The sequence below is a fragment of the Solanum lycopersicum genome, chromosome 4 (assembly GCF_036512215.1).
Source record: "Solanum lycopersicum chromosome 4, SLM_r2.1".
NCBI lineage: Eukaryota > Viridiplantae > Streptophyta > Magnoliopsida > Solanales > Solanaceae > Solanum > Solanum lycopersicum.
The window spans coordinates 62,396,169-62,409,589 of NC_090803.1; the positions used below are offsets into that span (position 1 = coordinate 62,396,169).

Below are 13,421 nucleotides of genomic sequence, written 5' to 3' on the forward strand. Positions count from 1 at the left end.
TGTGTGACGGCATAGTAACTATTTTGTGTTTTAAAAATTTTTAAATTTTTTGCGCAGAAACTCCTCAATTTTTTTTTTTTTGGGAGGACGCCAAATTATAAAAAGAAGTTTTTAAAATGTGCTTGAATCATGTTGTTAAGGGGTCGTTTTGTAGCTACAGTTAATGTAGGAATTAGTTACGAGGGAATCTATATATCATTTTATGCAGGTATTAATTATACAAAGATCTATCATGTATTAAATTATACATATATTCTCTTAAATTTTAAGTTACGCGGATTTTCAAGTTGCAAATCAAATACTATATAAATCTTACATCGAATTTAATATCTACATAACTCACTTCTAAAAACAAATATCAAACGACCCCTAAATCTATCAAACTTAAACTTTAGCATGATTCGAATCCCTAAATTTAAATTACGCCTGGTCATGAATACATGCCACCAACAAAATGCACCTCAAATCCAAACGTAAAATTTAAATTGGAATGCAAACAAACAAGAAAAGATAAAAGTATTTTCTTTTGAATAACTCAGTTCACATTGCATAGATTTTATTATTGACTTTAGTACATGTGAATTTAGAAGAAAACGTCAACATCGACCTCGATCTACTTCATATACTTAAAAGTAAAGATTTTATTATATTTGTGTTCTTTTGCCTTCATGAAACACATGTTTCACGCTGAAAATCAATTGAATGTCAGTTTGACCATAACATAAAAAATTAAGAAATGAACAAAAATATACACATTTTAAATTAACAATAAATAAGAAGTTTGCTAGAAGTTTCACATGACTAATGCACAATAAAACAAAAGAATATGAGTGATCATTCATCAATAACTTTAACCTATAATGATCTAAAGGGTTGTTGGGTTTGAAAACAAAGTTATGCAAAAATTATTAATATAAAATAATATATAGATTCCTCAAACAAAATTAAGTAATAGGACATTTAATTATATTATCAATAACCCAATTATCTCTAAATGCAGATTGTTAATGAGTCTGGTCAATTCAATCGTGAAGCACAACTTTAGAGAGCAAAACAGAATTATTAACCTGCATGTTTTGATAAATTCAATATATTTTGATATTTTATTCGATATTTGACATCGATGCTTCTTACGTAGACATTATAGAAATTATGTTTAGTAAACTTTAAAGGATTGTAATACTAATGACTACATAATAAACTATTTTAAACTAATGGATATGTCACATCACTGCTCAAGCATTATAAATTTCGGTTTGTATATTTATTATAATGTACGCTGCGCGAAAAAAAATAAGTTAGACAAATTGAAAACAACGTGTGTTGCTTTGTTTACCGTTCTAAGGAATAAATTGTCAGAAATATACATAACATATACACACAAATAAATATTTTAACTTTGAGAGTGTATATATAAACGTTTTTAACTTGGTATTCATCAACAATAACTAAACACTCCAACTCATTCTTATTGAGACTCGTGAACACTTGATATTGATGTGGGACATGAATTTAAAAAGTGTCTAGATATTTTTTAAAAAAAATAAAATTGAAGATCATAAATTAAAATATTTAAATGTACACGTTCAAAATTAAAATGCTTATTTATTTATTAGTAGAAAACAAATTTGAATGTCTGTTACGTTAATATGTTATGGCAATACAAAAAAGTGAATCATTGTCAAGAGCATTAGTCAAAAAGAGATAAATTCTGGCAAAGTATGCCTTTTCAAATTAAATTACACAGAAATTCTAATGAAATCAGAGCAGGGAGAAAATAAAAGAGAAAACTGTTGAGTGCTTTTTGAAAAATGGAACAATAAAGGTTATATTGTATTATGATATTCTGGTCTTTAATTTCTTCCACACTATTAAATCATTGATGGAGCCAGAAGGAAAATTATAATTTGGCAAATTCGAAAAGCTATTTTTTTTCATTCTAAAGTCGTTTGATTATGAATAAGTTATTTTGAAATTATTTATTTCGTGTTAAGTTATTCCATCATATATATATACATGACATAGTTTATCATATCATTAAGATAAATTGATGAATTAAATAATTTAAAAATAACCTAATTTCTCTAACTAAACACAAAATAAGATAATCATATATTTTATTCCAATATTATTATTCCTTATACCTTGTATAAAACGATTCCTTACTGTAGTAATTAGTTAACAAAGAAAGCCCTTTCTACGATACATATATCAGTTGGTTAAGTATTAAATCGAGAGAAATAATAAATAAAGTTAAATTAGTTTATTTATTCTGTAGTTACTATTTTTATTGAGTATGCAAAACATGACACGTAAATGAACTTCTCTCATTTTTTTAATCACAAAATAAAATGATGTGCAGAATCGGTTCCTTCATTTTCCTAGTAATTCTTGCTTCTATCTAATAATTGTTTTACTATATAAGCTCAATTGATTAAGCAAGGATATTCATATCATGTGAATTAGGCTTTTTGCAAGTATAATTGTTTATTAGAATCTCTCTCTTAAAATTAAAAAAAAAAATTGTTTAAAACTTACGTGAACGTTGCATGAATATATGACTTTACTTTAGACGAGAATTTATATGTGATAGATAATAGATTAGACAAACTGTTGCTAATTAAGTCCAAATTTCAACTACTTTTAAGACTTAAGTACGTGCAATTGTTATACAAAATTTTAGAACTCGATGTTAGGTTACGGTAATGACTAATAATGAACTCTTGACAATCCAGCTCTTAAAAAAAAAAAAGAACTAATGGATCGAACTTATATGGCGTACCTGATCGTTTAAATCAGATCTCGCAACTTAGTTAAAAGACTGACAAATAAGAAATTTCACTTGGTGAAGCAAGGTAATTTATCTGAACTCATCTCAATAAAAATTACATTGCATATTTAATTATTATATAGGATGAATTATTATTAATTTAACATAAAATTAAATTAAATTTTACCTCTAAGCAATTCAGTTATTTATTTTTTTAAAATTGAGTTGAGAAAAGATAAATAATAAAAATTTAATAATTAATTAATTAAGTTACTAAAATTTCGAAACACGAATAATGAATTTGAAATTATATATTTAAAAATTTATCAAAATAACGAAGTCGTTTGGAATGGTATTAGGATTCCGTCCAAAATGTTTAAGTGAAGGGTAAAGTCTTGATGGGTAGTGGGCCTATTTTTCGAGTGACCACCGACCGCCGCTTTAGTCTGTCTTTTTCCCACTGAAACTGGAAGCCATGAAAATGACGGCCTTTGATTTTTGTCCACCCAATGTTAAAAGAGAAAAAAAAAAAAAATCACTTCCTTCTACTTTTACAAATTGCTCTTTTGGTTTCCTTACTTTTCCTTTCATGGACCAAATTACTTTTAAATTGAAGGTAATTACCATACTAGTACTACTTATCATACAATAAATGTTTTTTCTATTTGAATATATGCCTTTATTATTCTTAGAGGATTGACTCAGATTTTGTTAAATTAGATATTACGTCTAATTCACATTTCAAAAGCTAGTTTAAAAGGAAAATGATTATTCAAATTTGATAAAAAGTTCACTCATCTCATTAACCACAAATATAAGACTTTTGTCATTCTTTAACATTACACCTCATGCTCAGTGCTTAGCATCTGGTGCATGAACAATTTTGATTTTAGGGGCCATAGCATTGGATGATATAGGTCTAATACCATATTAAAGTGTGTGACCATCTCATTTAAAATTTTAAGTTATTGGAGAGAACACACTTTTATTAATTAATTATTTAGAGAGGCACACTTTTATTATTTAATTATATTCTCAACAGATTTACACTTTCACAATAGAATTCGTTCTTTGTTTTGAATTTGAATTTAAACATTGCACTCACCATTAATCGACAGACGACGAAAGTGTATGAATATTTCATCTAAAAATTCAAATATTATCTGTTTTGATATTATGTCAAAAAACTATTTAAAAAACCACTTTTATTAGTTAACGGTCCTTCAACGACTTATTTTACGAGCTACTTACTTAAAAAGATATTCCAATTATTATTGAGATGGAGTGCCACCTTCCAAAAACAATTAGAATCATAACCACAAAATCTTCTACGAAACAAGTTGGACCAAAAAATTACTCTAATTCAAGGTGATCAAAGAGTTGAATTATATTTCATTGCTCATTATATTATCTGTCTTTTCCCCATTACTTTTCTTACTCATCTATAATTTAACAGCAATTAAACAGAAGAACATTTTCAATATTAAGGAATAAAAATTAAAAGAGAAAAGGGAGAGAAATCAAAGTTTGCATTAAAATATTGGAAAATTCCTAAATTTACATTGAAGTTGAATTCCTAAAAATTAAATATAATTTCAATTTTTATTCATAATCAAACACAATTTTAATTCTTACCATTTTCAAAAAATTAATATAATCACATTATGATGACCCTTTTATTATGTGACATCAAAAAATCCAAGAGACTTTTTGAGTATAAATATTGTTCAGTTTATAGTGTTCCTAACTCCATTTATTAATTTGTGTGGGGAGAAAAAACATCAACCTTTTCAAAGGCAATAAGCTAATGTATAAGCTAAGTCTTATAGCTTTTCATCAACTTGATTGTATGTGTCATGGTCTACTTCTTACCCACCACATGGGGTTTGATAGGCACCCAACAGCCATGCACCAACCCTATTTTAAATATATTAATAAATTAAAACTGAGTTTTAAGTGTTTCATTAAATTATGAGTGTACTATATTTTTATGTATCGGGTCATCTTTATTAGTAAGATTATAAATATCATATTTTAAAGAATTTTACTTGTAGATATCAAGTTATCTAAATGATTTTTTTCTTCCAAGTTACCAAAATAACTTATATAAATTTTGAGACACAAATAACTTAGTCTTTAATCAGTTATCGTACTAATAAAGGTTTTTCTCATCATAAACTAATAAAAAATTTATGTTATAGAATATAGTTTTCCCACTGAATCAACTTACTGGGAAAATGCATGACGCGAAATAAATTTTCACTGAAAATAGCGGAGAACTTCTTAATTTTTTAATATGAAAATTCTTTCTCGCTAATTCAAATAAACCCCTTAAAATTTAGAGTTTAAAGTCTAAAGGGTACAAAATATTAATAACAATTCTAAAACGGTATATAATTATTATAAACCAGTTGAGAAAAACCTAATCCCTAAATTCCCTGGTTTTATCAAAATGTGATCACATCATATGTAGTCAATTTTTGTTGTACAATAGATGGGATGTATAAATGAAAACTTGGCGTATAGTGAAGTCATTTTCTGGAAGATAGTGACTAAAGCAGAAGCACCAATGCTTATAATTCCAAGTAAAAGTCACCATCTCACACATGGGTGCCCAAATGACTACGTAGCCTATGCAACCAAAAGTGACTACATGACATGATCATGCAAAACAAACTTTTCTATTTTATAGACATATTGGCCCCCAACCATACACATTGATGTGTATATTTATTCACATAACACTGTTAATTTAATCTTATCCTATTCCCCTCTTCGGCAACACTTTTATATGCACGGTTGATCACTCTAACTTGCAATTTTTCTTTCAGAAAGGCACTCAATTTACAATTGTTCTTTTTAAATAATCAACATGTACAAATAACTAGTTGCGAGAACTTACGCTATTGAACAGACTAAAATATCGCTAGGTTCTTTTTAACCTAATGCTTGTGAATAATGGATTTGAACCCACAATATAAAATTTAAATTCTGAGTTTATCTTTGTGATCAATTCCTTTCTTCTTTATTTTTACTTTTTTAATCTCTTTATTTAAAAAAATAACATCTATAGACTTATATTGTAATGCCTATGACTAAGGTTGTAAAATAAAAACACAAATAGCTTCTTGATGCTTCAAATACTTAGGCTACATGTTATTTAAAATTGATGAAAATTACTAACTTATATAAAAGCTAATTTCTATGGTCACTAAAATACCAATAAAGATTTGGTGCTTGATCAACAGAGTAGATATTGCAAGAATCCTCTGTTGTAAAACCATTTTGCTCCTCAATTCTTCCAACAGCTTGTTGTTGCTGCTGATTATTACTATTATTATTATCATTATTATTATTATAAGCTCTCATTGATGATGATGTAGAATTACTTGCCCTTGGATCCATTAACTGTGTGTATGTTGATGAAGATAGTGACAAATGATCCAGGGAATTACTGTAAGACGACACTTTAGGCATTAATTGTTGATAATTGAGTGTTGAAATGTTGTAATTTTCTTCATTCATCACTCCACTTGAATCACTATCTGATGATCCATCTTTTGAATCCACAAAATCTGATGAATTCTTCAACTTATTCAGAATTTCTTGTGGCCTTTGAAATACAGGGGACAATAATGTTTCCTCTCCTAGCTTCTCTTTCAGCCCTTTTAACTGCAATTTAGATAAATAACCATATCAGCAAAAACATGATTTCGTCCACTTTTACTTGTCCAGTTTAGTATAGTGGACAAGTAAAAATAGACGGAGGGAGGGAGTATTAGATATAAGGAAATGTGGAAGAGTTATAATTACCTCAGTAATCAATCCTTCTTTTTCTTGTTCAACTTTGGTGTAATTATGTTGAAGAGCTTCGTAATTGGACTTGAGAATGTTATAATCTCTTTCTAATTGCTTGGTCTTCCAACGGGCACGGCGATTTTGGAACCAAATTGCAATTTGTCTTGGTTGCAGGCCTAATTCTTGTGCAATTTTAACTTTTCTATCAGGATCAAGTTTATTATCAACCTCGAAAATTTTCTCCAGTGCTTGAACTTGATCCACTCTTAACCTCCTTTTCTTCCCTGTTCCACATCCACTTTCTTCTATCCCATCTTCATCTTCCAATCCATCCAACATTGCCTGAAATTCATTGCTATATCCCAAATTCTCTGTATTTTTCTCTGCACACACAAAAAATGTAAAGAAAATAATGATCAGTCAGTCAGTCCTATTACAACTTCATTGGACTTTATCTGTTAGCTTCATATTTTTCAATTTGTTATCCTATTTTCTTATAAGATTCGAGGATTTATAGAAAACAGTTCTTTCATTGCTCAAGCTAAAGATAAGTTCTGCACACATTCATGCCTTAATGAATAATTTATATGTAGAATTATGAATAAATATTTTATTGTTTGAACTAAAGTTATTGAATTTTATGAAATTTGTAGGTTTAAGGCGGGCTTTGAGAGCCTCGGCCCTAAACTAGAGAAGGGAAAAAAAGCGAATTTAACTTATATATACCGATACCGTAATAATTACCTTCAGTTGGATAAAGCAATTTGCCAGAAGAATCTGAGAAACTGAACCTCTTCATGATGATAAGATTAGTTTATCTCCTTAATTCTTTGGTTTGACAAAAAAACAGAATTGACAGGACTGGAGAATTTGTAATGTGAAAATTGAAATTGTTGAAAGGAATTATACAAAAACACCAAATATTTGTATAGTGATGTTTTAGAATAGCAAAATAATACAAGAAAATTAAAAGATGTGGATATGAATAAAAGGGGTAAACTCAATAGCAATAGAGAAAAAAAAAATACAAATTAAAGGGACTTGCTTTTCATCATTAACCAATCAATCAATCTATTAAAATAAATAGGAAGAAGCAGAGAAGAAGAAACTAAGAAAGAGAAAAGAGAAGACTCTGTATGAGAGAAAAATAAAAGAGTTTATATGGGTTTTTTTTTTTTGCCTTTTCAAAGGTATGGACTAACAGTAATTTTATATATGCTGCCCAGCTATATATCTTCTTTTAATGATGTGAAATGACTTTTTATAATTTGACAATTACTACTACTCCTACTACTACTTTTTTTTTTCCACAATTATTTTTTTATATATTATTTCTTTTGATTTTTATGTCTTTCAACTGTGAAATTTGAATCCAATTGTCCAGTTGGCTCCAGAAAGTCCAACTGCATGCTAGTTTTTTCAGATCTAATTTTAGAACAAGACAATCAACAAATTGTTTTGCAACACACATAAATTTGCTATTTTAATATTTCTATTTGCATGAGAACCTTAATTGGTGCATTTGATTTTAGACTTCTGTTAAGCTGAAGGAAGCTTTGGAGTAACGATAGAATATAATATATAGCTTATAGATTATAATTTTGAGTTATGATAACAATTACTACTAATATTAGTATTATGATAATTTGTCAATATAACATTCTACATCGTGAGTAAACAAGAAATATTTGATCCACCATATTGTTTTGGTTATTGTTTCATGATTTGAAAGTTTGTCCAGTACTGGTGAACTTCAGTTAGTATAAGATAAAAGAATAAACTTCATTCATCAATTGGGCACAAGAATAGATAACTAGAAGTTTTAAATTTATTTATGACGTTATCATATATAGGCAAAATGCACACAAATTCTGTGATCTGCAATTTTCTATGACAGTGTCCACAACGAACCACCCATGTATAATCCAACCTAGATAAGCATATACTAATATTATACTAATAGAATCACGGAATTTACTCGTCTTATAGAATGACGCAATTAAAATTTTTATTACGATATAATTATATGCTTGAAAAAGACTTGGGACGAATTTCTTGATTCTACTCGACTTTACGTTATATGGGGATGTATTATTCGTATAATATTAATGTGTTTTAACATGTGATAGTAGATAACTAATTATTTTATTTATTTAGATTATACTAAAACACTTATTGGAGACAATTACTTACATTTGTTCTTTAATTAGTTACCTAATAATATAAATATATTTTTACCGTATCAGCATACAAAATAAAATTCAAGAATTGTACATAGTAGTGGATCCAGTACATAAGTTTATGGGTTGTCTGTTGCTGAAAAGTTATATATAATATGTATATATGGAAATCGATTCAGACCTTACGATTTTTAGCATTAAACCTATTGTATTTTTAAAATGCGAGTTTAATTTACACCTTATTTTTGTACTTTTAGTAGTTTTATTCCTTACCTATAAATTTATGATCCTACTCAAAAGTACTTATTAGGTTTAGGGTTTAGATAAACCTACGAGATCGTAATGTTACATTCACCTCAACATAGAAAAGTTAAATATTACATTCATATCTATACACTAAAAAATCTTACCTAGTCGAGTATTGATTCAACTTAACTCAATAATCTTGTTTAAATAATATATTTATTTTAAAAATCCATTAAATATATATACATATTAATAAGGTTTATTAAAAGAGAAAATTTCAAAATAGCAAACATAACAAATACAATAAGAATCTATAGCTATAATTTCGATAATTGTGCTTGATCGCTATAATTCCGTTTTCTACGTATATTTTTGTCCGTTAGTATATTTCGCTTGCGAATATACAAATGGGGTAAGTATTTACAAATTATATAATTATATTTTCATAAATTTTTCAGAACTCTGTTTGTATATTTCGCTTGTCAATATACAGATAGAGTAACTTATTATGAATTTTTCATACACTGTATGCAAATAGCTAGAGAAAGCATATACAAAAATCTGATTTATATAATCAAACTATAGCTACAATTTAGAATATTTTTATAACTATAACATTTTTTTTGATTTTTCATTCGATGTCCGGTACACACATTGAAGCCCAACTAACTACGAGTTAGAATATTCCTTACTAATAACTATAACATTTTTTTTTTGGTTTCTTATTCGATGGCCGGTACACACATTGGAGCCCGACTAAACCCAGATTCACAGTAGAAAGCCCCACATTGTAAGGTAAAATGTTTCGATCTCTTAATGAATAATAAAGAAATACTTATGACTCTATCATAACCCTTCTTGGTAATAGCTATAACATTTAATATGATATGAAATCAACGTAAAATTAAAAGCGTGAGTTCGAGTGACAGAGAGGTGGGGGTGGATGGCAGAAAAGGTCCAGGCTGTAGGCATGGGAAAGGCAGAGGAGTGAGTGGCTATCGAGCAGAATTAGCAACGTAGCAAACCTTTCTGCCAAAATTTGATTTTCTGATCAACCAAACCTTCTCACGTGGTGTGTTACCTTTGTTTCCGACCCTGCAATTTATCACATGCATTTCCCCCTAATTTATTTATTTCCCACTCTTTTTTTGTTATTTTCCAACATTCCTCATTTTTATTTTCAATCCTCATTTTGTTCTATGCCACTTATTTATAGTAAATAAAATAATATTAGTACTACAATATAACGTATTGTTGCGTCACAATTGGTACAAAAAAATTTACTATGATTTATTACTTATAAGTACCATGTTGTTAATCCATCCATTTCTATCTATGATTTTTTTGAGTGGTGATGTATTAATTAAACAATAGATTAGCAGAAAGTGTTTCAGGATTAAATCTTATATTTACGTGTAAAACACAGTACCATAGTCTAAATTCTAAATCCGACATAATTATTGAACAACATAATTTTAAATTCTAAATCCGACATAATTTTTAAACAACATAATTCTTAGTAAAAAATAATTAATCTTGAAAATAAAATGATCACAATGTTCCTGAATGGATGGGGTTGGACTATTTAATTAATCATTCATTTTTATACCACATGGTTGAAATAATTGTTGGTGTATGGAAAATTAATTATTTCAGCTTTTCAGATATACATGTAATTGAAGTTATCATTTATGTATTAAAAAGTGATCATTTTAGTCCAAAAATTTGTTAAGTTTAACCAGACACTCAATATGTACGCCTGCCATCCGCTTGTGCACCTTCACCAATAGAATATACATACAATTTTCTTGTTTTTCTTACAACACAGTTATCGTTCAGATCGAAAGATAAATTAACGTTTCATTAAATATTAATGTGCATTAGGATCGTAAGCAGTGACGGAGCTAAAATTTTCATAGAGAATATCTAAAAAAGTGAATAAAAATAAAAATTGTTGCTAGTGAAATTCAAACACAAGTGAACACCCTAAGTATCGATCGACTCTTTCAAGGCATCTATAATCACTGAGCTACAACACTTTATTCTAGTAAGATTGTTCACAACATATTATTTACTCACTTCACATATTATTTTATTTATATACACAATATTATTTTTTAACAAAAGATGTTTAATTGAACACCTGATCATGACATTATTACGCCTCTAGTAGTAAGATTTTTTTGTTATCGTGCATTGAATATGCTATTGAATTAAGATAGTAGGAAAATTTTAGGGTAGCGTACGTAGGTAGGTAAATTTTGGCATGGTCGTAAAGAATAGAATGGGTCCAATAAGAGGACAGAGGAGGCACCTAACAATTGACCACTAACTTGCTCAGAAGGCACCATCATGTATATTTTTGTGCCCCCACCCTATTTTGGAATCACTTCTACTGCTACAACTTTCACTTTATTCAACTATCTACTATGTAATTAGACGAGATTGTGGATACATCTTGACTTCTCTTCATCCTTCAATTCTTGTACGTTTAGCTAATAGTAATAATAGAATAGCACTAGGACGATACGAGACTGATAAGTACTCTTTCATTCTGAATCAAAGATTTTAGGTTTAAGTCTGCCTGAGTATAAAATTGTCTTTCGTCTCTGTTAGGGAGCGCATTTTGTTGAGTTTTATTTGTCCTGATTTCTTATCATAAATATGTTTTTCTTATAGTAAAATATTTTAATATTTTGACTAGTCCTTTTCTTGTACGAAAAGGTTTAAGATTCTATATATATAGTTTTGTTCCTTCTAACTTAATCAGTATTCATAATGTAGTCCTTTTCTTCCGCATTACACCTAATTATTTTCGATTTTAACACATTTACCCTGACTTCCGGATGTGAATGCTAATTTAGTAGAATTTTAATGCGAGCACTGAATATTAGGTGGAAAACTAAAAAATAAATTAAAATAGAGAAAAGGGTCAAAATTACCCCCTCAACTTTGTTTTATTGATTGACTTACCCTTAACTTTAAAAGCAAATTATTTTACCCCTGTCGTCAATAAACATAACAAATATACCCCTCCTTTGATGGATATTTAGCCAAGAACACTGGAAAAACGGGGAAGAAGATAGGAAATGGGTCAATTTATTATGAGTTTTGTTTAGTTTAACGGGTTGGGTTGTTGTTTGGGTTAAAAAAGAAATTAGATAATTTCAACTAAAATTAGGTAATTTCAATTGATTTGGGAATTTTCGTCAAAGAAGAGGTATATTTGTTAAGTTTATTGACGGCAAGGGTAAAAATAACTTGCATTTAACGATAAGGTTAAAGTCAACCAATAAAACAAAGTTGAGGGATAATTTTGACCCTTTTCTCATTAAAATAAGTACTATTTTAAGTTTTATATACCGTCAGTACAAATATATCTTTTTTGAATGGTGAGATCATTCGAACGATATTCACGGAGAAAATTTCTTAAAATATGAAATTTAAAATCTTAAAAATAAGATATGTTATCTATTACTATAGCAAATGAAAATAATCTAATACAGTGTAAAAACTATCCAAATCGATAATGTGTATACTTTAATTTGTTATTTAAACTCGTAATATTTTACTAATTTCGTCTCTTCCATTTCTTTTTAAACTAAATTTATACACAACATATTATACACTAATACTCGCATAGATATAATATGTACATATGGAAAAGGAAAACGAGTTCATTAACTCTATTGTGCATTACACATGAATAAAAAGTTCTCCACGAAAATTTAACCGTTCGTCCATATATAATTTTGGTTAATTTCAGAAATTAGATTGCGTATAAAAAAAAGTAAATCTTTTTTTCTTAAATTCTGTGTTAGATTTAATGATGTCACAAAATTAAGATGAAAGAAATACTATTTATATTCGAAGCTTGCTCGTACAAAATTACTGATCCTTTGATATATTGATTACTGAACGGTCATAATATTATGTATACTTAAATGGTTGTACAATAATAATAATAAAAAAGAATGATAAAACAAATTAACAAAATTGAGAGACAAACAATTTTGGCTTTTTTAAAAAAGTCAATGAGAATGACTTTTGCGCCTCATTCAAAGAAATTTTGACAATTAAGTAATATGATCGAATAAAATGACATTGATTTGAAACTATAAATTATTTTCAAAAGATTTTATATTTTAAAAATATAATGTACACTTTTTAATTTTTATATACACAGAGTGAAATTATAAAATTATAGTAAAACTGAGAATCATATCAGTATTGAAAATACGTAATTAACAGTTAAAAATAGAGGTATAAAATTAAAGTAAGAAATAGCTAGTAAATAATTTCCTTTTTGAGTACAAGTGTTCTTTTCTCTTTTTATTCTTTTACTATTTTAGTCAATTTTATTAAGAGATATCAAAAAGTGTTTATTTTTTACCGAACCTAATTTCGAACCTACCCTTAAACCTAAG

The 13,421-nt window shown here is 28.0% G+C and overlaps 1 protein-coding gene across 1 annotated transcript; it reads right to left on the reverse strand.

Annotated features, from left to right (window-relative positions):
• Positions 1-5,778: 5,778 nt before the first annotated feature.
• On the reverse strand, positions 5,779-7,734 carry h52 (homeodomain protein). The gene is given in 3 exon segments (NM_001247642.2): positions 5,779-6,442; positions 6,584-6,951; positions 7,313-7,734. Coding segments are annotated over 3 exon segments (900 nt in total). The 5' UTR covers positions 7,368-7,734; the 3' UTR covers positions 5,779-5,965.
• Between the last annotated feature and the right edge of the window lie 5,687 nt (positions 7,735-13,421).